Below are 24,923 nucleotides of genomic sequence, written 5' to 3' on the forward strand. Positions count from 1 at the left end.
ATAGGGTAAGTCAGATTTACAGCAGAGTGTTGTAACTTGGAATCTGGACCCTGAGCTATTAGATTTCATAACTTGTTAATTTGCACATCTGTGCATAAGTATCACCGCTCTCAACAACTTACTGTTATGTTCAGTGACAAAATACATAACCTTGAAAAGCCTCACCAACCCTGCATTTCAAAAGCATTTCATAATTGTTTACCTCTTGGCCTGAACAGTAGTACTGTATGTACAAGGCCCCCTTGAACTTGTGTAACTCGAAATTGCTTAGAAAGTTTTCCTCAAATGATTCTAATTTCTTCAGGAAACAAAAACAAACAATTATTATGACATATTCAAACAAAGGATTTTTGTTGGGGCTTTTTGTTAAAAATAAAAAAAATCCTTTTTTTCTTCTCTCCCAGAAAAGCAGTTTTCATTCCTATTTATTTCAAAGGAATGCCTGCAATTTTGCGGTATTATGCAAACCCCAATTAGCAGTCCACAAGGTGTTTTGAAAAACAGTGCCTAATGTGTTACAGACACACATAGTGGCCAACTTCCAACAGCCTGAAAAAATGCCTTTTTTGAAAGAAAGTTTGGGAATTAAGTCACTGTAATTTTACTGGGAAATTCTGATGGACATAATTTTTCCAGCAGTTAATAAAACTTTCTTCTCATTATTAATAGTTGTTGGTTTACGTTCTTGTACAGGAACAGAGCACGATATTTGTAGCAGTTGAGCAATTTGGTTTCCTTCAGTCTGTCTATAAATTCAATTCTACAACTAGTTGCTGCTGAGAAAGGTGGTTAGTGTTACAAATCATGGCTGTTACTTGAAAACAGTCCAAAACACATCCATAGATTACATTTGTTTATTTAGATTTTCTTCTTAGTTTTCTGGAACCTAAAACTTTTGTTTATTTATTTATTTAGATTTTCCACCTGTGCAGTGGTCAGCACAGCAGGGCATGGGTATACGCGCTGTGCAACAAAACAGTATCCACAATCAACTTTTACAGCAACATGAACTATATGGGATGGGGAGAACTATTTACTCTGGATGTTATCCTTAGCTATAAGATTATCACTGATCAATGTTTTCTGCCATTTATCAACATTTCAGGAACAAGACCCCACAGATTTAAAATACCCAAAGCAACAATGACACAGAAGTGACAGTGAAGTTCCTGCCTGCCCCAACTGCTGAGGTTTTCCTCCCTTTTTCACCACACCTGTGGACAAGTTTTATGAGCTCACAAGTCAGAAGGAAGGTAAAAGCTACAGAAGAGGACGTTGCACATACATGCTTTCAAATGCTTGTGACTGTATTAAAATGTCTATTTCATATTTCTTTATACCCCCTTCCCCGCAGAGGAATAAAACCTATTGTTTTGTTTGCAGTCTTTTATAACTGGTCTCACCAAAGCCAACTCCAATAAGCAAGTTTTATTGCTCAATTAGCTCTTGTTTCTGTCGTGCTAAAGAACAGAAGCCTAGATGTTCAAAAGTTTAAACCCTTCTTTTTGTTCCACATACTGTTTCTAAAACTCTCATCTCTTTTCCCTGATACACAAAAGTTCCTGGTCTCTCCTTTTCCACTTTCTAATTATGCCTTGGTTCCTCATGAAACTCTAAAAGACCCCAGCAGGCTCTGCTTCTCTCTGTGCCTCATTTGCCAGCATAAAGTGGAGCAGACTGGGCCTTCCTGAACAGAGTGCTAAAAAGGGAAAAGCTTTCAAAGATTTTAATTATCATCAGGATAAACATGAAGGGAACAATTATCTTAAACTTTGATCATTTTTTCCCAAACTTGTCTTCCAGAATAACGAACATCTCTAGAAACATCACCAATTTCAGATCAGCAGGCTAGAGATATTTCAAATATTCAGTTAGTTGAATAAGACATACATATAAAATTTGTGACTACCATTAATTCCTTCAGTAACAAGTCAAACTGATTTTTGCACTGTATTATCTGAGAACTCAGCTTCTGGTCAACTGCCATTTTATTCTTCCTTGTTTTAAAAGCTTTTAAAGGAAAATTAAAAATAAACAAATGAAAGCTATTTGCCTTACTGCTATAAATCAGTAAATTAAGTGTTTAAAAGGAAGGATCAGAGCTTTAGCTGAGTGATTCTTAACCACAACTTTGGCTTTACTTTAAGAGTTACTGGGCCTCATGCAGCCAAAATGGGGTCAGATGGTGATAAACATTCCCTTCTGTCCGACTTGCCAATCTGGGAAACCGAGCAGGTTTCTGGGTTGAGGCAGCTACAAAATACGGGGTCCAATCTGTTCTATGACTACAGTTGTGCCTGTAGCAGTCTTGCAATCAGGCCATTCCTTTCAATAGCAAGAAGGTAGTCACCAAATTGCAAGTATAAAGCTGTCTCCTGAGGGCAGAAGATGATGGGGTGATTGCTCTCAAAGTGTTTATTGCTTTATGACATACCTGCAGTTCTGGCAAAGGTCTCATCCCTAGAGCTCTGCTGTGTTAGGGGAACATATTCTCCCTCAACACAAAACAAACATTTTAACCAGACTAATGAACTTGTGGGGCAGTAACTCGAAACAAACATGGTGGTTTCCAAAGTCACTGTGCATGTGTACCTGCATTTCCTGGGATGGTTATTGAAGTGAGCTTCATTGGACACGATGGGCTGAACTGTTTTTGCCTCACTGGTAGGCCTCACCTCTGCTCTAGGGAGCACACTGATGGCAGTCAAGAATGAGGAGAGATGGCCTCCATCTTTTCATTAGTATGAAGTCTCTCTAAGTTTCAAAGCTGGAAACTTGGAGACAAGATTATAAGCTTTTTCTTGTTGAATTATAGCACTAAGAAAAGCCGCCACTCTGAGCCCAAATAAAGTGCGTTTAAGGCTTGGGCCCTAGTTCAAGTTCTTATTAGCTCCTGGAGAGCTGCCACTGCAGCTCAAAATCTCTCCTGCCTGAAGCTGCTTAACGTAGTTGTACAAAGAAATCTGCATTGGCGTGGAGAGAAGACTGTTCCTTTTGATTCCCTGTTTGCAGCCCTGATCAGCCCTGTGCAACCTATCCTAGGATGTGCTGTGCAGCTTGAGCTGGAGCCGCAGGTCTGCTTTCAATCTTCACTTCAACCCAGGAGACATAAACCCCTGCCACACAGCAAGAAAGCTCCACCAGACCACCGATGCACAGATCACCTGTGACATGTCAACACTGCTAGCCCTGAGCAGCTCCTGAGTGCCTCATCCATAATTCATGCTTCCTTAAAGTGGTTTCTGTGTGTATTTGAGGGCAGATGCTTCAAGCTCATTTCTGATCTGTTGCACACTGGCATCTAAGAGCTCTAAATACTAGCTGACTTCCCCAGCAAGGCATTAAGTTACACACAGAGTCTTTGTTCTCCACCCCCCAAAAAACCTAGCACCTTTCCTGTAAACCAGTTCATGCCTTCAGCAGCTGAAAAGGAAGTAGAAGTTTCCTCCCCCACTCTGCATCTTAGAGCAGAGTAGCAAAGAAAACCAACTGCAGTGGTCACCCACCTCCTACCTCCCTCCTCTCCCAGCTACCTTTTAAAGCACCAAGGCTGCCTTTTCAAAAGGAGCTCTCTTGGTAACAGCTTGTAAGTTGCATTTGCAGGGCCTGTCACTGGTGATTTAAAATAATAGCTCAGCCAGCTTGACTCCTTGCCTCTTGCAGCTAGCCATGCTTTCAGGTGTGGCCTTCCACCCAAAGCAGGTAGGAAAATATACCTCTCCAGTCTCTGGAACAGAAGCTGGCGGGCAGCTCTTTTTCCCCCCTTCTCCTCCTCCCACCCACCCTCAATTTCCCCGTATTTCTTCATTTTGTGAAAACATCCTGTAAACAGAGACAGCAAAATTAAATATTTGCCCAGCGATTCCCTGTTTCCATTGTAACTTCTGTGTTTGCAGATTTTACATTTGATAACGGAGGGAGAGAACCAACAGTGGAAACAGGTTGGTTTTTTTTTCACCCCAATTTTGAAAAAACAAAACACTGTTGTCCCCAAAGGACAAAATGTGACCTCTTTTGTGCATTGTTGTCTCCAGTACACCAGCCACATCCCACCAACCCCCATTTCTATCATTAATTTGTCTAAAACAACCAATTCAGAATATACTGCTCTCCACTCACTTCAAAAATCCACAGATCTATTCAACTGCATCAAGCCTTATAGTGTTTTCTTATGTCATCCTCAAGGACGAGAGCTTAGAGTGGAGGTATACAACCTTGCTTCCAAAGAATTTTTTTTATTTATTCAGCACTCAAGTAAAATGGGTTACGTAGATTTGTGATGCCCTTTAGTACCACATAGATAATACAGAAGAAGCTATTCTTTCCTCATTTCAGTGCTGCATATTTTTGTGTTCTCCTCTACCCAGTCTGGTAGCACTGCTGAATTCCCCCTTTAAAAGACTTTAAAACAACCATTCAACTGTTCTGATTTCCTATGGATTAGCTGCACTCCCCACAAAAACATCTGTCTGGCATTTATATTTTTACATGCTTGTCTTTTTATTATCATTCTGCTCCATATTATTTGATCTCTGCTCCTTCCACTTCTGCCTCTGCGTGTAGCTGCAACAGCTCTGCGTTATTTTATCAACCTCAAACTGAAAGAGCACCACTGTACAGATACAAAATCTTGCTGTTGTTTCTTACTTGCACTTGCTCACAAGAGGCTGAGGCCCTTCTCGTGATAAAAAGATGTTTCTGGGAATAGGAACAGAACTTTTAACCAACAATAAATGAGTTGTAAAAGCTTCTACTGGCAGCATCTTAACAGTTGATTGGGAAAGCTGCTGATTCCTACAGGCCATATGGTTTTGATGGCTTCAGTGTTCAAGATAACAAGTTTTTCACAGAAAATTAAATTTCTCCTTTGGGACAAAGGTGAAAGAGAAGCACCAAGGCAAAAACACACTTCTGGCAGAGACACATAATTGAAATGGTTGCTGGTTGGTAGCATGAGTGCCTTTGCATGGTGACAGTCATTCCAATAGCTTTGTCTGCCCTAACTAGAAGAAGGCATTGGGTGATACTGGATAAAAATGTGAGTTGTATGACTTGAACTATTGACTAGATATTTCTGGGGCAATTCACAAGCAGCCGCTGACATGAGGACAGTGAAAGCTGTGCTTGCGAGGGAGATTAACTGCCTGCAGACTCCAACAGGACAGTCTTCTGCACCATTTGGTAAAGGAAAGGAGGAGTAAATAAAAATCTGCCTGTAAAAAAGAAGTGGGTGGTAACAGTGTAAAGGATGTCAGTCCTCTATTGAAAGGACAATCAGTGAAAATCTTCTGTGCAGAGATAGAAACTGCAGGAGGGGAAGATTTAAGAGGATATCTAAACCAGAAAAGGGACAAATAAGACAGAGTGTGGCAATCAGTTAGCTTGGAGACAGAGGTGTGCACTGCAATAGAAGAGAACTAATTTGTAGTGAAGTAGTCAGCCTGGTCACAGCAATTTGGAAAGATGCTCAAAGGCACTGCATCTGAGGAGTACGTCAGGGCAGACTTTGCATCAGGAAAAGGAGTACAAATAACTGCTACCCGAAAAGCAGTGACTTGACAGTGATGGTGTTAAAGGACTCCTGTAACAAGCTGGTGCTGTGGCTTTCTAACATGGAGGAGAACTAGATCATGAAGCTACATTGAGCTGTCTTACATTTTCTCACCCTCATCTTTCCATCTGATTTAGAGTCAGCATGAAATTTGAAGTCACTAAGCCAAAATGGGACTACAGGGGAAAAAAAAAATAAAAAAATAAAAAAAATGCAAGCAGATGATCAGAAAAAAACATAGATTCTCAACAACAATCTAAGTAGCTTCAGCATCCCTGCCTCTCCTTTGTTGTGGTGCTCTTAACTCATGCCGTTAACAAGGTCACATGCAAAACACTTTTCTGTCTGTATGACAAGACAGCTAAGTATAGTGTGCTTTCCCTTACAGTCATTTGATCCTATTCAAAACATATAATCTCCCAGGTCTCCAGTCTGTGCAAAGCCAGACATCAGCACATTTTTGGCTACGGGGCACCTACAGAAAAGATTAGTGACAGTCTTGTGAGGCTTGTGTTGAAGATTCTGTCAAGGGGCCAACATTTAAATAAGGTACCTTGCATTTTCATTATGAGAGTTCCAGCTCATTATTAGCAAAGTTTAACTTTCATTCTGTTTTGCCAGCTACTAAGTACATGTTTAACGATGTACATTGCTGGCCAAGGGGGAAGGAAAGATCTATTCTAATGCTATCCCACTGGGAAATTAAATGAGTTTGCAGAGTAAGAAGTTATAATAACTCAGTTCTGAATTCCACATTTTTAATATAATTATGATTTAATAGCTACGCACCTTCATTATATGATCATATTTAACAGACACCTTCCCAGAGATCAGAAAACCAGAACCCTGGATTCTATAGGTGGCTAAAGCATTTATTTGACATTAACTGGGAGGCTTCTCAGACACTTACAGTCAGACTTGTACCTTAATGAACAAGTACTTCAGACGTAATAATCAGTGAAGAACTGAGCATCCGGGTCCTATAAAAAATGTATGGTCTTGTTAAAGACCACACATTTCTCATCAGCACAGCAAGTGGGTAAGCCAGGCAGAAGCATACACAGTGAACCTGCTGCTGAACACATTCCATTCTACTTAGGACAGGAAAATCCCTTCCGATTTTATTTTATCCACAGATAAAATAAGGTCTTAAATCACACTTCTGTTTTAAGCTACCTATATTATTTACTGCACTTCACTATGCACACAGTATGTCATCTGCCAATTAAGTCCTACCATCTCCTTCACTTCTACCATGTTAAGCTAGCTAGCACTGAGGAAGAAACAAGCTATCATATTGAAACCTTCTAATTACTCAGGAAGCTAGGCTACTGTAGTCCTGTAACTGCTCCTCTGCCCACATTAAACTGTACTGTCTGCAACTTGTCTTTCATGAGTTCCCACACTGCCATAATTTAAGTTGCTGTCCTTGCTATTTTCTGTCACTTTGGCTGAGCTGCACAAAGCTAGGAAAAGCTAATAATTCACAACTCACAATAGGCTCCTTAAAAAAAAGTCTCTGAGAATCAATGCACAACTGCATCAAGCCCAACTTATCTGTGTCACCATGCCCTTGATCCACAGCTGCTATTATGGTTTCCCATAAGTGGGCAGGAGCACTTGACAGAAAGAGAGTGTTGAAAAAATTGCACCGGCACTAATATATAGCAGTGAATGCTGCCTTGTTCCAAACTGACAAGGAGGAAACTTGGGCTGAAACTACAGTATGATGTCCTAAGAGCATTGTGCAGCACTAAAGAATTACCTCTTTTCTCCTTTCAACTCCTACCCTTTGCGAATCTTCTGGAAATGCCCTCTGTTCCTCACTGTTCTGCTTTCTTTAGAGCTGTAAGTTTACTGATTCTAAGCAGGATGTTCAAGCTGACCTCACTTGGAAGAGTACGCTGACACTGCCTCACCTAAAAGCCTGCCTCCTCTGCCATTTTAGGACTGCAATCCTCTCTTGTGTAGCAAATTCTTCTCTGCTTAGTCTCTTTTCCAGTGGTTACAGAAAGCAACACACCTCTTTTACACACACTGAACCGGAGTTCAAGAAAGGCCTTGAGCTACTGCCAGGACTAATTTATTCAGTTAGCTTTAGTTCCCAAAAGAAAGCATGATATGCTAGCTCACTAGAGCTTCCAGGAAGAAGAGGAAACAAGTATAAGAGACTAGCTATGCAGTACGTATAAAGTTAGTCATCTCTCGCAAGCAGTTTTCTCAGGTTTTTTTGCTGTTAAGGCATTTGAACATCATCTGAAGAATTAAAGCAATCTGCAAGCAATACCTACAGAATTTCCTTTTTCCTCTTTCCTTTTAATGACACAAACCTGCATGCAAAATCCAAGCTGGATCAAATCACTCTTTTTGGCATTTCACATTTGGAATTAGAAACGTAATTGCCAAATTACTGTAGAAGCAGCTGTTCCTGCAGCATATCCACCCAAGCTGGAAGCAGGAAATAAGAAAGCTCCCATGAAAGCCTATAATTACAAGATTTCCAGTTAAGTTTTGCACACAAAAAGTATTTGGAAGATGTTTGGATAAGCAAAGTTTGAGACTCACAGCTATTTGGATAACTACCTGGGTGCTTTGCTGAAGCTTTATTATCTCCAGATAATAAAGACACAGGCAGACATAAACCCCCCACAACCAGCTACTGCTATCTTTAACTAAAAGAAAGCTTGTCTGAGAAGCACCTCCTATAAGAACTTAGCCAACAGCTATTATAAACAGACTAGTGATCTGTGTACTTAAGGTGTTTTCTGCACCTGTCAAAGTTTTGATGACATACAAAATGTTCTCTGCTTGCATTTTCCAATTACTCTGCTTGTTCTTAATTGAATATTTACCTAGCACATTGTGTAACACACTAATTTTCAATGATTTTGGTAAATAGCTCCATCAAGCTTAAAACTAATTCCTCCTACTTAGAGTAACCTACTTTACAATCTAATGTTCAAGAGCAATGTTCAAACGCTACTGTGTTGTACCTAGTTTAGTGTTACTCCAACTTACTTATAATTCCAGCAGAAGAAAACAAAACATTCAATCTCAAGACAGTGCTTAAGCAACTGGGAATGAAACAATGCCTTCCTCAGCACAACATGTTCTCAAAACCCTCTAGGACGCTGCTTCACCTTTAACTGCACCTGCACAGAGAATCTTTTAAATAGGCCACAAAGATAATATTTTGGCCTTAACTCAGGTCAGGGGTAGCAGAAGAACACTGAGATAACAATATTTGAAGTGTATCCCCTCTGTACAAGCCAGAGCTGGCTATGGAAACAGGAAAGGATTTTCATACTCTCCTGAGAGAAGCAGAACTTTACGTGCTTCCCTTTCAGAAAGGATCAAAGTTGGGGAAGTTTACAGCAGTTTCTCCAAACAGTCTCCTGACCTTACAGAGACACTTAAGAAAACACTTTCCATAGAGTTTTACCTTTGTGTGTGCCAATGATGATCTTGGTCTACAAAACAGAACAAAATCCATGGGTATCCAAGGAAAGGCCCTCTCTGGTGTCTGTAAAATGTAAACTGTGTCCTATGCGTCCTGGGTGAAGTACTACTAACAGCCCCTGCTAACTAATTTCAAAGATTTCATAAGCTAAGAGGACTTTGGAGGATACCTGAATTTCAAGAAATTCTATTGAAAGAGAAGTGAAAGGGTTTAGTCCCTTAATTCCTTCTGAAAAAAAAAAAAAAAAAAAAAAAGTACAGAACTGGCAGCAATAATATTATCATGAACCTTCTATGCCCCTGTCATATTTGACCTTCCTTTTTCATACACCTGAGGCCAACTATGTTTGGCTTTGCAGCATTAGGAATTTTGCAGCACAGCATCTCCTCCTAGCAGATGACAGTTCAAGACAGGGAACTTACACGATCTCACAGTGATTTAAGGAGGGGAGGGAGAAAAATATAGCTGGCTGTCCATGGAAAAGGAGAAGGAATGCTTTATCCAGGATGATAATAAAAAGGATTTAGTCCTTCTGTCATGCAGAGTTTGTAGCTGTAACAATGAAGAAGAAAGCACATGTTGCAAGCTGAAGAAAAAATGAAGAGCTGAGACATTTTTGTCTTGCAACTGCAAGTTTACACCAAGAACCAGAAAAAGTACTTCAGAAATTACTGTAATGTATCCAATCATTAGCCAGGCTTAAAAGTCATTTTTCAAAGAAGGCTAGGAGGACTTAGAAAAAGTTTTTTAACAAATGCCAAGGTATGTTTCAATCTGGAAGTCTCAAGAGGGTTACTTTTAAATATTTGCACTTTCCAGCCCAGACCAAGAGAAGACAGAAGGACCAGCATATTTTACAGCATGCACCCAGAATGGGGTGCATAACTGTTGGGAAGAAATAGCCTGAGGTCAGGTGAGCTTTTTTCAGTCAACCTAAAACTTACATTGGGGAGCTCCTGCAATACAACTTCGATTCTACCAGGTTTGTCCATCCATGAAGACACCCATTAGAAAAGTGATAGCAGTTAAGAGTCAGTTAGCTGTCACAAATAACGTGGTTTTGGATGTTCTGAGGGCAGAACTCAGGGGAGCGAGTTCGAACAGACAGTAGTAGTGAAAATGCTAAAGCAGGCAACTGTTTCCTTGGCTTGCAGAGAAAGCCAAACTTGTACTTCATAGAGCAGGGCTACAGGAAGTTGTTGGGGATGCTTGTCTCCAAGAAAGTTTTAAGAACTATGATGGTCCACAAGCTGTAAGTTTATTACGAAGGAGCGCTGAAACAACAAATGTTGCATACAATGTTTCACTCCCAGAAGCAGTACCAAGCCTCCCACAATGCATTTTAAATCTTTCTTTTATAACATTTAAACAATAAGGAAAATTATCCCCACTAGCCTGGCATGGCTAATATCGCTACTGCTTTCTATTGGTAGCCATTTGTGTGTTTAATTCTTCACATAATATCAAGCGCTTGAGAGCTAGTTTGCCAAAGATAAAAGAAAATCATCAGTTTTAACTCTAATGAAACAAACAAGCACACAAAATTAAAAACAAACAAACAAATAAATAAAAATCCAACTGCATGTTTATATTATAGCTCAGTAGCTTTTCCTTTTGAAACATTGTTTTTAGATATCAAGCCACATCTTTGACTCCTGATACTCAGAACAGCTTCACTGGGAGCAACAGATCTCTCCACCATTTTACGACTGTCTGGAATTTGCTTTATTTGTGTTTATAGTTTTCAGCAGGCTGCTTCTTTGTTTCCAGTTGACAATATCAATAAAACCACTATAACCAGTATCAGTAAAACCACTGTCACTTTGCTAGCACTCCAACAGCACTACCTTGGGCATGCTGGCCAACATCCAACTTGGGCAGTTACATTTTATCTGCTAACTTTATCCCAAAGCCTTAACCATGTACTGTCATCTTCTTTCTGTTGCGGCTGTACATAGCTGAACAGCTGCTCCAAGAGCTTCTCCAAGCATTTCTGCAAGCAATTTTTGTTTTCCAACATTCACAACAAAGCAAACAGAAATTGTGCCAGCGAGGCCAAACCAAAAGACTACTCAGAAATTGTTGACAATTTTGGATTATTTCTTTTCTACTGTTTATCTCAGGTCAAGCACTTAATTCCAAATATTCCCAAATGCTGCCAAATGCACAACAGAAAATTTACGTAAGAATTAAGTAGCAAAGAGGCCTCAAAAAACGCTCTAGGAGGTATAGTTCAGTGAAAATTTTCACCACCTAAATAAATCCAGAGCTTGGTGGACAAACATCAACTAACTTTGACATATTCCATGTAAATGAAAGACTTCTAATATCAATTCAGAATTTCATTCTTAATGGCATTTTGAAGGTAATTCTAAATGAAGAGCTCCTTAAATGAGACTAGAATTTAAACAGTGACCATGATTTAATGTCTCCAAAAGGTTTTTGTTTTGTTTTTTGACCCTTGAAGAAAATTCTCCAGCTACCAAAGCATTTTGAAAACAAACACATAACTCCAAATTACAAATGTTACTAAGCTGTGTTCAGTCAGTAAGCTGCAGTGTTAAGCTGGACAAGGACTACCTATGGATGTGCTCCAAATCCTAAGTATTTTATCACATGGTCTACATACACACAGCACGACAGCAATACTGTATACAAACTCATTTCACTGTTCTTAGTGAGATCACCATATACAGTTCCACTAAGTTAAGCATCTCTTCATAAGAATACAAAAAAGTCTATTTCCTTTTCTCAGGCACTGGAGTTTCAACATAACAGTAGGAAAGAAAACAAGGTTGCCACAGGTAGCCTTGATTCTATCAAAGTCACATTCTTTGTCTCTACTAAGGGTAATGGATTTAACAACTCAGTGTAAGCCTTAAAAAAAACCCACAACAACCTAACTTCAGAAAGACATCAGCCTTTCTGCCTGCTGTGCACCTCTCAGCTGGGCACAAAGCAAGTTGTTTTCAACCTAAGGAATAACAGAATAAACTGGTCAGATGCCGAAACAATGCCATTTGATAGCTTTTGTGCTTCATTTATTGCTGGGATCTACATCTGTGGTACCTACAAGCTCAACAGCAACCACACAGAATGATGAGATTTCTAAGTAGTTAGCTAGCCCCTGTTTGGCATTAAATGATTCAGATTTTAATCATTTTATGCTTATTAATTACTGCAACGGGACTATAAAAACATGCACGAGTTTCAGGACGTCACAGCTAAATATGATTCAGCAAGTAATGACGGGAAGGGGAAGCATGAAGTTTATTTTAACAAGCACAGCATGATTAAGAGCTGTTCACTGCAAAAGAAAAAGGAGTTGGAAGCGCATTTCCTCGGTTATCATGGAAGAACTGAGTCTTAAGAGGTCCTGTGAATAACTTTTGGGAAGTGCTTTGAGCAACCACTGAAGACGCAAACAGATGATTTAACTCTGACCTCTCCAACAGGTCTGTCACAGAACTGCTCAGCATGCAGCAGTAAGGTCTGAAGGAGCAAGGCCTGGTGTGCAGCACGGCTCAGACAATGTCGAGACATTTTAATAAACTCTCAAGTAGGAAAGGAGACAGTTGATTGAAGAGGGGAAGTAAGTGGACACACCAATAATAGGAGATTTTTCCAGAAGCAAACTGTAATAGGAGTGATGCTTGGTACTGCTTGTTTTTCCTCCTCAAGGCAAAGGGACTCATCAGTTAAGGATGAGTGTGATGCACGCATGAATCAGAACCTGCATTTCTGAGAAAACATCTACAGACAGAGATAGGTGGAAAAATACATTCAGAGCTATTTCAAAAACCCACAGAGATTGGTGTCGCAGAGGACCTCAAGAATTCTAAGTACCACTGTGCTTTCTCTGAAAGCCTTGCATGCCTGCACATGTGCAAGACTCAAACAGTACAGAATGTCTCTCTGGAGTTATCTGGGATGATCGCTGTAAATCTAAGAGGTTGCAAATGCTCATAAGGAAGAGTCTTAAAGGCAGACCAGTACCTGTTCCCTGATCCGGTTTGTTTAATCTGCTGAACTGTACAAGAGTGATAAAGTTAAGGCCAGAAACAAAATGCACTTCCCTACAAAGCAACAACATGGTTTCCATACGGAATTATTGGAATGATTAAGTTGTAGTAATATCAACACATGTTGTTACTTTATTCAAGCAGAAAGCATTGCAATTAATCTTTAAAGCATCGTAACGAGTGACAGTGAATCATAACCCATTTCCCACCCAATGCTCTTCAAACTAATTATGTTCCATTATTGCATTTTCTTACTATCGTATATCCAGTCCGAATGCGTTAAATGGCTTTTGGCAGAGTTGAAGAAAGTTCTCACCAAACCATGGTTTTGTACTGATTTGGTTGGGGACTGAAACAAGAAAATAAAAGAGTTACTAAGCAACAGCAGGCCAGGAGCAGGAGAAAGGTCTGCAGTCTTAATTGACACCAACTTTAAAAAGCAGTAAGAAAGGACTCGAGATGTGAATGTTACTGCTTTGGTAAAAAAAAAAAAAAAAAAAAAAAAAAAAAAAAAAAAAAAAAAAAAAAGACAGAAATCCCAGGTAGTGAGTATCTATGAGATCTGGGTTCCAACCGTAAGCTGCATGATGTACTGTAGACACCTTTTGGCAGGGAGATTCAGTGCCTTAATCTAAATTCTGAACAAGATGAAGGATCCAGATACAGTTCTTTAATTTAAGATCCCAGAACACACAGACAGCTTTGCTTTGTGAAAGCTACCTCAAGAAATAGGAATGTGGTATGACTTACAGTTATATGGGTCGCCAGGACATTGCCATCCACAGAACTGATATCACACCCACATATAGCTCTCCTTCCCCTTCCCAGAAAGACAGCCCAAAGCTGGGTGCCATCACTCAGGCTAGGACAAGGGAATTTGCTTTGCTAAGACTGAAAACTCTCTGATAACATGATCAAGCAAGACAGAAATCCTGAGTTTCCTTCCAGAATCCATATCTATTTCCTCGTCTTCTACTGTAAGCAAAATAGTTTCATGAGCATGTGATAACTGAACATGAGTTATCACATGAACACTTACAAATTTAAATGAAAAAGCCCTTGATGTGGAGAGTGCTCTGAACTCCACTGCTGAACAATCAACCTTTATTTGCCTAACCAGCAATACCTTGGGCAGAAGTTATTTGCTTTAGCTTCACCTGAAAAAAAAAACCTGATCTCCTACTGAAGTAGTGCCTTTTTATAAGATGCAAGCTACATGTGTGTTTTTTTTCCACACCCACGATACGAACATCAAACCAAGTGCCCCACACTACCAATTTTTCCCAATGATTCTCCTTTTTCCCCATTTCTACATTCTTTGCTTTGGCACTTACTTAAGCACACCGGATTTCAGCATTTACTGGTTTTCCCACGTACTCCAGAGTACTTCAAGTGACTAAAACGAAACCACAAGAGGGAAAACTACTAGCATGACTGTTGCTGAGGAGGAAAAACCAGCAACCCAGGTCTGGTTCACTCAAACTCTCTGATGATTCGTATTTAAAGCATTGAGGGCTACAGTCATCTTCTGCTCTGATGTGTGCTGCTGCAAGTCAACTGAGGTTATGAAATGGGATCTGGCACCATGGAGAGAACTGTCCCTTCACAGGATACGAGTAATAGTCACTTGAGTAAATGCAAGTTATTCATATCCTGCTAGTGGAATAATCTCTCTCTGTACATTCATGCACATTTTTAGTTGCCTCCAGGAATCCGAAGGCGAATCTCATTTGTTACCTAATGAAATTAATTCCACCAGATCTAGCACAAGCACACTGGAAAACCACTATTACTCATACATGAGGTGTAACCAATGCAGCATTTCTCAAGTTCTGTTTGATTAGGGTCCATCTCTGAACCCGCACCATTCACCACACAAACCTCAACCTCCCTGGCTGGCTACAGTGCATTCCCAGCTGATTTGCACCAAGTCTTAAGGAGCAATTTGAACATTTCACCTCCCCTTTATTCACAACAATCTCATTATTCTTTTAAATTGAAGCAATTCCCAAACAGTAGGTTGGCCGGTTGTATAGTTTCCTTGGACTCTGAGAATGCATCTTCCCTTTTTCTCAACAGAAGGGAACCACACATTTCTTAGTTAATCTGCAAATGTGTTAAATAATGTTAAGATGATCAATTGGGCCGCACTGGTGGGCATCCAAAAGCGATGCACAGACACACGTGTACCATTCAGGTCTGTAAGTACAGTTACACACATACACGCAAGCACTTTGAAACCTCTTCAGCAAGGTCACATCACGTGAGAAATTAAATGATTTCGGTAGGAAATGCTGTAAGATGAAGGACTTAGTGAAGAGAGCAGAAAAAAGTTAGGATATAATCTCTCAAGACCGAAGGCACCAAAGAGTTCAGTGACCAGGCTGCAGGGAAAACATAACACGGGGTTCCAAAGAACCATGCTGCAGACTTTCAGTGGTCTATTGAGTCAGGGTGGTATGGTGATAGGAGAATCAAAAGCTTCATCACAGGGCACTGAGACAACTGTAGGCAAATGGGCTTGACTTCAGCAGAAGGCACAAGGTTTTGAACCAAGACGTAGCAGGGTAAGGGGCAAAACTGAGATTGGCTCATTGGAAGTAACTAGTGCCAGGCTAACATAACAACTGATTTCTATGTAACAAAAAGGCAAGAAATGTAATCCGGACTTCAATAAAGCTTTTGATACGGTGCCATATGACCCCATAACTCAGTTAGGAAAAAATGTGACATACGAGATTTACAGGGTTAGAGAAGAGCACATGCTCTTCAGCCGGTAACATACCACGCTCAAAGGCAGCAGCGGGTCGGGGCAGGGTTACTCCACGATTTAAGGCACGTAAGTCATAATGCTGTCACCGCGAGCTGCACATGGCCGCGCTGGAAGCACGGGCACATCATGTGGAACGCGCCTCGCACACTCACAGTTCGAGGCTTAGTTTGGCGGCTCGGATGGCGAAGCCACGCTCTCCATCGGCCGCAGCGAAAGCAGCGGAGAAGCCCCGGGCGTGGGGCCGGCTGCAGCACCTCCGGTCCGGGGTCCCGCGGAGCTCTCCGCATCCGAGCTGCCTGCGGGCCGAGGGGCTGACCCGAACCGGCACCGAGCCCGGCCGCCCGGCGGAGGTCAGCCTCAAAGCCACCGAGCCGCTCGCTCTGTTTTGCCGCAGAACTTTTCTCACCCCGCTCGCAAAAGCAGGCAACAGATTGCAGGAGAGAGCGCGATCAGCAAATGGACCCGGCTCCCAGAGCGGGCTCAAACTCTACGTGTGCGCCCTTTCCGAGAGGGGGAAACCGACAGCCGCTAAAAGCACGTTTTCAAACCCGGACGCCCTCCGGGCAGCACTCCCCGGCCCGCGCCTCTCCAGCCCGCCCCGATCCGCCGGCTCAACTCCGACACGGGCCGGGCCGACTCCCCGCGCCCCCGGCCCCGCGCGGTGTGCCGAGGGCAGCCGACCTACCTGCCGAGCCGCTCAGGGCATCCTCACTCTCCAGAACCCCTCTGTGCTTCGCTCCGCGAAGCTCTCCCTTGGATTTCCAAACGAGCTTTACCATCTTGATCATCTCGGGCAAGTCCCAGGCCAGGGTCCCCTGCTGATAACCGGGCAGGCTGCCCATGGGAAAGGGCATCGGCTCTTCCCCCGTCCTCCTCCGCCTGCCCGGCTCTGCCGCGGGGAAGAAGCGCTCCAGCACCGGCATCCTGCCCCGCGCCCCCCGCCGGGCAGCCGCAGCCACCCCCCGGCCCGAGCAGCCGCGATCGGCATCCAGAGCGGGGCGGGGGCGCCCGGCCGCCCACCGCCGCCGCCCCGCGCAGGGGGCGCGCCCCGCCGCCGCCCGGTCCCGGCTCCGGCTGCGCTGCTCCGTCCGCCGCTCTCGCCCGCCCTCTGCGCGCTTTCAGCCCGCCGCCAGGCGCCGGCAGCCGGGGCAAAGCAGCAGGCGGGCGGGCGCGGAGCCGCGGCTCATGCCGACGCCGCGCAGAGCCGAGCCCCTGGGCGGGGGCGGGGGCTCCGGCCGCGGCTGCCGGCAGTGGGGGGGGGGGAACCGGCGCTGCCGGGGCTGGGCGGGCAGTGTCCTTGCCGCGCTCGGGGGCTGGTGCTGCCACAGGGCACCCCCCCCACCCCGTGCCACCTCGGCCCGGCAGGGCTCGCTGCGGTGCTATAGGGGTACGTGGGATTCGGCATATGGAGCTGAGCCCAGCGGTAGCTGCGGTGGAAGGGGGAGGCTCCGGCCCAGGGGAAAAAAGCGAAAGAAGCCCGACGGGCCAGGGGGCAACGTGCTGCTGAAAGTGAGGTTTTGGGTAAGGGGGATTTGCCCCGTTATTTTGGTCGCGAGCTCCACCATTCAGGGTTCACGTTAGGACACTGCCTGGTGGCAGTGATCGCTCGCAAGCTCCAGTGAGAACACAATTATTCGCTCCGTAGCCTTAAAACCAAGGCACAGATGCCTGGGCAAGTGCTCGTCCAGGAGCAGGAGGTGCTTCACTATGCCCAGCACTTTTGTTTCACCTTTAAACAAAGTGCTGCTAATTTGTAGACCAGCCCTACAGCAGGGGGCCAAAGGGTGGTCTCCTGTACCAGCAATTAGGCTTCAGTAAGATCACAGAAAACATACTTAATGGGATCTTAGTTGGCATTATAATACCTCCTACCACACATATATTTGTTTTCTCTGAGTTACAGTTGATGTTCTTTCTTTTCTCCAGGTGGAGAAAACAAACTTGCAAACAGAGAAGAGTCCCAGAAAATGGGCTCAAAATGACCAAATACCCTTCATGTAGCAAACTGTGCACAAGCCCTTCCTCCTCGTGGCAATGGCAGCAAAAGCAGCACAGTGTTTCCTCTGTCCTGGGACCCTCCGCCATGCTCGTCTGAATGCTCCCACCTCAAACTGGCTGCCCCAGCATTTTACGGAAGCTGTCCTCATTCTGTCTGCAGGCTGCAGTCCCCACTATGCTCTCAGGTGCCTGTGTCTTGAAAATGATGAAGTGCTTCCAAAGAATTATACCATTGTTGTTGTACTGTTATTTTGAAGTGTCCTCAGCGTCAGGATATCCTGACTCGGAACAAAGGGGTTAAGAACAAAGAAAACAAATAGATGATACACAGTACAGTAGCACAACATTAACACATTCATACAGTGATGTATAGCATCAAAAACGATTGTTTTTTTCTCTCATTTATACGGTTTCTTGTGGTATTTTAAGTTTTTCATATTGGTAGATGGTGTGCAATTGCTTTTTAAAGCAATATTGTTTCTCTTAGAGAAGGATAAACTGAAATACAAATGGCTTAGGAGATGTCAGCATAGTACTGAGTGAATTACACCTTAAACCCAAACTGCTCTGTTTTGGCTTTGATGTACAAGAAGTTCCATTAACTTTATTTTTCAGCTACAGTTTTTCATCTTTGTTTACATCTTCACTTCCTGCTCCCAGCTGCAACAGAGATCAGAAGTGATAGAACACCACGAAAGAAAGGCCATCCTGGTAGCATTTCCAGCTTGACTGCATACGACAAATACCAGGAATCTTGGAAGAGAATGTATTTGCAGATGCCCAGCCCCATGTTCAGATGGATATCTGAACACTTAGATGCTTAACCACCAGAACTCCTGATGGTAGCAATAAGCAATCTTCAGAGTTTTCTAAATTGACAGCATTGTTTTATATCATTAAAGCAGTGAAAATTTAGTGCCAGCAGTAGTTGTGTCACTTGGGTAGGTACCTGCCTTGTGGGTACATTCAGGCAGTGAGAAGTGAAGCATTTGTCATACTTTATTGTTTATAATTCTACAGATGCAAAGCAAGAAGCCAGTCAGAAACCAAAGGGACAGTATAGCCTGCTGCATAGTTCTGTCCTAGGTCAAGTGATTATCTTTAACTCATCCAAGGTTTTTGCTGTGATTGATTGACTTTGTTTTTTGTCATAATGGAACCGCATAAGCACTGCTCACAAGAAAGCGGAGGTTTAAGGGAGGCTTAGGGACACGGTTTATTGATATGGTGATGATAGTTTGATGGTTGGACTAGTTATCTTAGAAGACTTTTCCAACCTTAATGATCCTATGATTCTATAGTCTATGCTATGAAGTTTTCAGTCCCAAAAATCAACTGTAGCATCACTCTCAAAGACCATCCAGAGATAAAATCTTCAGATATTTTAAGTTCTGGACTTTTCTGACTTGAGTTGTGCAGTGACGGTTTACACAACTTGAAGATGTGACTTCAATATAACACTTCTCATCACACTTGAGGAAAACCATCAGAAATAAAACATAACATACTCCTACACAGAAATGTACCCAGCCCTTTGTGACAGTTTTTTAAAGCAGGTCTTGAGCAAAATCATCTCATCTAAAACTTCTCTTTTGCCTTCTTAACTTCAACCACATTGGAAGGGAATCTTTGCACAGTGACAGATCACTTTGTTGCTGCTAATTGCATTTCTCTGAGACTCCCAAGTCACAGAAGCACAAGTGATGACAAGAGAAATATGAATGTACTGGCTCTGGCCCTCATCCATACCAAGCAGCAGTGCCAAGGATAGGAAAGTAGAGTTGAGACTGGAAACCTAACAAGGCAGTTCATATCACAGGTAGACATGAGAACTGGAAAAGACTTGCAAAAAGGAATATTGTGGCTGGAGAAAAGAGAAGGGAGTAAGATGACAGATTAATAGCTGGTGTTGCATAATTGGTGTGTCTTAAAAAGTTTTACTTGTTTGCTTATTCACTCCAAAGTTATGTACCAAGAGCAGCAGCAGCAGAGTTTCAGGCCAGATGGTAGAGGAAGTGCCTCGTGTATCTTTCCAGCCCACTGAAGCCTGCAGGGCCTTTGTTAACCCAGTGCTCTGGTTTTCATTGCAAGTCCCTTTCTTCCCTTTCTTCTTTTCCTTTCTTCAAAGAAAAAGAAGGGAGGGGAAAAGAGGAAATAAAAAAAAAGAGGAAGAAGAAAAGCCATGGTTTAAACTGGCAATAGCACCATCCTTTTGGCTTTGAGCTATCCCACCCTGTGCCAAATACAGTCTCCAACAGCTCTCCCACAACAAATCAGGCCAGATACACAAAAGCTGTAGAAAAAGAATGGTGAAGAAAGATCCTTGATTCTCCCCCTAGTCCCCCAGCCTTTTCCTTTTGCTTTTCTCCCCAAGCTTCATTCCCCAGCAGCGACCTCCTCCTGCTTGCCAGTACTGTAAGTGATGCTGGGACCTCCAGTCTGCAGCTTTGTTGACAGCTGCTTTAGAGTGCAGGCATCTGTGCCTTTCTGTATTGAGGAAGCGATGTAAAGGAGAAGTTATATTCCATTATTCCTGTCACTTTTTGAGAGCCAGTGTTTGGAAAAATGGCACAAATTGTTAGCATAGCAAATTCATCACCAGTAGAAATCATCTATTCCATCATCTAACCTGTACTACCACATTGTGTCACAACTTACAGTTAGGCTTTTCCAAGTGTATACCTGAAAAAAAATAGTGATATTATCTGTTTGTACTGTACATTATTAAAAAGAAATAATAGAAAAAAAGACCACTAAATCTTTCTAAACTGATTAGCAAGCACTGAATAAGTGGTCCAAATATTAGGCACCAGTTTCAAAGACCATAAGGCGCTGATTTTTAGAAAGTATAAAGAATGTGTCTTTAGATGGCACTCATTAGCAGAATCATCTTAAATTAATAATCACTTATGAAAACTATGCCTTTGCCTCTGTCCTTGGGGTTGTAGACTTGTACAGAGACAATAGCACAGGCATTTGCCTAGGGTCAGAACCAAGTGGTGATAACATCAATGGCTTAAACTTTTAGAAGGCTTCACGGGTGTGATGTGAACTAAAGAAAATATATTTGGAATGGTGGGATGCTGCTGTTACACATCAAGAAGAAAATGTGCAGCACAGTTGTAGGGCAGCATAGAAGGAGCACTGGAGAGCACAACGTTTAGAAAGGACAAGGGAACAAATTGCTGGAGAGACATGGAGAACATGACAGAAGAAACATAAGCAGGCAGAGCTGCTCAGAGCTTACGACCTCCTGCTTTAAAGACGACCTCCTGTTCCTCCACTGCTCTAACAATCTTACTATAATTTTTCTTATTCATTACCTCACTTTTGTCTTATTTCAGATGCCTATTTTAGTTTCTTTCTTATTAATACAAACAGTGACTCTTAGCTACTACTGTTCTCACCACTGCCTCATTAAATAGGAATAATTTTGTATTTCTTTGGGGACAATTGCTATGTCTTTGCTCTAGGCTGTACATACTAAATTCTTTAAGCTCTACATCAGAATTTTTCCTCCAACCCTGATATCATTTTATTTTTTTATTTTTTTTTATTACCAATTCTTAATTTATTTTTACCATTCTTTTAATGTGTACTCATGCTACATTCTAGGAGATTGTTTTTACCTGCTGCCATCCTGTGGTACCATACTGGTGTTAAGCGTAGAGAGATGAATTTCTAAGGGAATAGTAGGACGCACTATTTATTACCCAGGCTGCACACAGCATCGCTCCTTGAGAATTTCACCTACTGGGAAATGTTAAAGACAGACAATAGTTTTACAGTAATGCTTTGATTACTGTGGATACTCGAGCACACTCCTTTGGAAAAGGTTTTGGAAATGGAAGAAGATGGATTGCTTGAGTTCTGTAGAGCAAGGAGTCAGTTCTTTTTTCATTCTTAGCACATATGAGATAACACATTTTTATGATTAACAATTTGTACTACTAACTAAGCAAAAATGTTTGTGGTAAAGGAATAAACAGAAGTCCATAACTAATTGGAAACAGTGAGGTTGTGTAATTTTTCCATTGCCTGCGTTGGAGAATTAAAAGTTCAGTTTCAAATCTCCCACATTCTATGGGGCTTTATAGGAAATGACAGACATAAGAGATAACAAAGACATCTCACCTTAATAAACAATGATAAGAAAACAATAAAAATAAGACTCTGATCTCTCATTTTTTGCTGAAGGAGAAATAAGGAAGTTGCCATCACTATGATGTCTAACTTTACTGAATGATGTATCTGACTGACTGCTTTAGTTGCTGCATCTAATTGAAAATGTAGGCAGAAAACAGTAACCTATTAAATAGGATACTGGAAAGGCTAGTTGTCTTTCTAATAACCTCGTAACAGTAACAACTGCATCATCTGTCAGTATTCCTTTTTTTTTTTGTGAATAAGTAAAAAAGACTCAGTAGAGAAAGAGACTAATCAGATGAGATATGTGTATCTCTTAAATACATAACTGGTATTATGTAGTTGAACATTCTCAATTAATCAAAAGGATTACTTCATCTTTAAAGCTGAGGATGTGTGTATATATTCTCTCAATTGGGACATAAGTGTCTGAAAACTATGGCAACAATTTGAAAGAATGCTTTTACACATCTTTTCCTTTCAGCTTTTCCATGCTTTCATCTTGCGTGACAGCAGTGTGTGCAGTTTGGTGCAGGGATGGACAAGAGATACAGGGAAGTCGTGGGAAAGGTCTAACCGATGCACAAATGTACTACTGAATAAACAAGCTCCCTCTGACCTAGATCCTCACAACAGCAAAGTCAGGTTATATTTACTTGTAACCAAGCTCTTAGAGGTTCTTACAAATGCATCTGTGTAAATGTAGCTCCAGTGGAATTAGCAACAATGGACTTCTGGTGTCACCCTTGCTCTGGTACTTTCAGACTGTGCTGTCAAACTGCATTGATAGTCACAGAAACATGTTAGTTCTTTTCCTGCATTAGAGATTCCACTCCAAATGTAATCTTGATGCTGCAGAAAGAAAAGACACTGAGTAGGTAGTCTAGGAGAAAAATCTATCCATAATTGGTTAAAGGCATCCGATGGGTTGGCAGATGGAAGGGACATTTTCTGGAAAAACTGACTTATTGGGCACGCTGCTCACAGCAATGTAGTTCCAGCTGTAGTGCACCTTCAAAGATATCCTGAGCATATGTAAACCCACATGTTTCCTAAGATATCTGTTAGGATTTTTGACTTTAACTACCTGCTCAAAACTTCCAAACCCAGGGACTCCCTCTAATTTGAACTATTTTTCTAAGGCTTGCAATATCGTACATGAAGTCAATTACAAGGCATACCAGTAACTACATCTCCCAGTTATAAGACATTTTGGTTGCTCTGTGTAACTTGTCCTCTACTGACAGAGAGCCTATAGCAACAACAACAACAACAACAAACTTTTCAGATGCCTTTGGGAGAAGAGAGAGGTAAACATGAGAGTGGTTGCTCCCACACACATTTTCAGCCACTTGCTTTTGCGCTCTGAAAATTCGTAATTCGGAAATCAAGATCAGATTCTTAGAATGATATGCACTGTTTTGTCTCTATAAGTACAGACTTGGCAAAATGTCACCGTTTTTTAAGTCTGCAAGGTACTGACTGTACTCAGAGCAATTGACTAGAAGAGATTGCTGTGTGCTTCTTTTAGCTAAGGAAAGTGCTCAAAGGAGTCAGGGACTCTGCTCTCCAGTTTCGTATTCACTTTCCATGTAGCTCTATTCACAAGCCTCAGCATTCTGAAAAGTGGAGATGTTACAGAGCCTTTGCTCCTGCATCCTATGGTTAGAGTAAAAAAGTCTAAATGATGGTGTAGTTCATCCTCTTGCTAATGTTGGCTTTTTCCTAATGGAATACTCTGTGTAGATCAAATAAGTAAAATGACTTCTGTTATTTTTATCAGGATCTTCTTATGCACTTCAATGAAACCCATTACATAGATTTGCTGTTATTTTAAAGTATAATAACAGTGTTCAAGTAATACCAGATGAAACTGGTTTCAACCGCCATTAAGTTTGGCTTTACAGAAAGGGAAAGAAATCCTCTGGTATTTCCAGCCTCCGCTGGAACGTTGGCACAGGAAAGAATTTAGTGGGACTAGCATGCAAGGAAGTGATGTAACTTTTACCAGATTGTGTGACTATGTGGAAAAAAAATCATCAAACATCAGTTGGCCTATTACTCTATTAAACCACCAGTTTCCTATGCCAGCAAATTGGAAAATGAACTGCATCTCCTTTGCTGACATTTGCCATCTGCATCAGCTGCTTTCTTAAAAGCTAATTCTCAGGATTCCAACTGTGCCATCACATGTGCTTGTATAACTCCAAGGGGAAATACTTATTTAAGTCTCATTTTTGCATGAACATATACTTCCTTTTCTAGTCAAAGTGCAAACAGAAGTGCATGCTCATCTAGGACTGCCTGCTGGTTCCTTTACATTTTCTTTTTACAAATTTCCTTAGTTCAGAATACAATTGCTAGCGTAATAAAAACAGCATTAGCAGCTGCAATCTGGACAGCAGAATTTGATTTACGGAAATGTGACTTTGGTTTTATTTTTAAGAAATTATAAGTTAAAACCAAATGATCATCATCAGAATTAAAAAATATGCAATAAATTACCTTGGAGAATATATATTTTTTTCTTTTGACCTATCAGCTATTCTGCTGAGAAAACTTTAAAACATTGCATTAGATCCTATAACCTGATATTTGAATAACATTTAACCTGGTATTTGAATAACATTTGAATAAATATTTTAGAATATTAAGGACTAAATAAATTAACAAAACAATAGAGAAGTAAATTACCAGAAAATGTCAGAATGTGGTGCTGGTTGTTTTCTTAACAAAATGAGAAGCAACTTTCCCTCACTGAAAAAAATGTTAATAAAAATACATTTTTTTCTAAGTAAAAAAAAATGAACACTGTCTTTTGTGTTGCAAAATTACTCCACTGAAAAATTTTCAGTTAACTCTGGCAATCTATGAAACTTTTCTGTCTGAAAGTATATGGAAGTAAGGGCAAGCACAATAGAATGTGAATGGAGGGATAAGCATGTATTTGGGTAAAGAGATCAGTGGTGTACA

At 41.5% G+C, this 24,923-nt stretch overlaps 1 protein-coding gene across 4 annotated transcripts in view; it reads right to left on the bottom strand.

Annotated features, from left to right (window-relative positions):
• Positions 1-24,923, bottom strand: part of PDE7B (phosphodiesterase 7B) — a 150,742-nt gene that overhangs the window by 55,470 nt on the left and 70,349 nt on the right. The window contains exon 1 of one of the 4 annotated variants that reach the window (XM_015858356.3): positions 16,492-17,008. The exons of the other annotated variants lie outside the window; for them this stretch is intronic. Within the exon in view, the coding sequence (XP_015713842.3) occupies positions 16,492-16,729 (238 nt within the window). The 5' untranslated portion in view covers positions 16,730-17,008. Of the gene's footprint in view, positions 1-16,491; positions 17,009-24,923 lie in introns of those variants that run through there. 4 annotated transcript variants of the gene reach the window in all.

Source organism: Coturnix japonica, chromosome 3 (assembly GCF_054131305.1).
Source record: "Coturnix japonica strain WE chromosome 3, WE-NBRP24, whole genome shotgun sequence".
Taxonomy (NCBI): domain Eukaryota; kingdom Metazoa; phylum Chordata; class Aves; order Galliformes; family Phasianidae; genus Coturnix; species Coturnix japonica.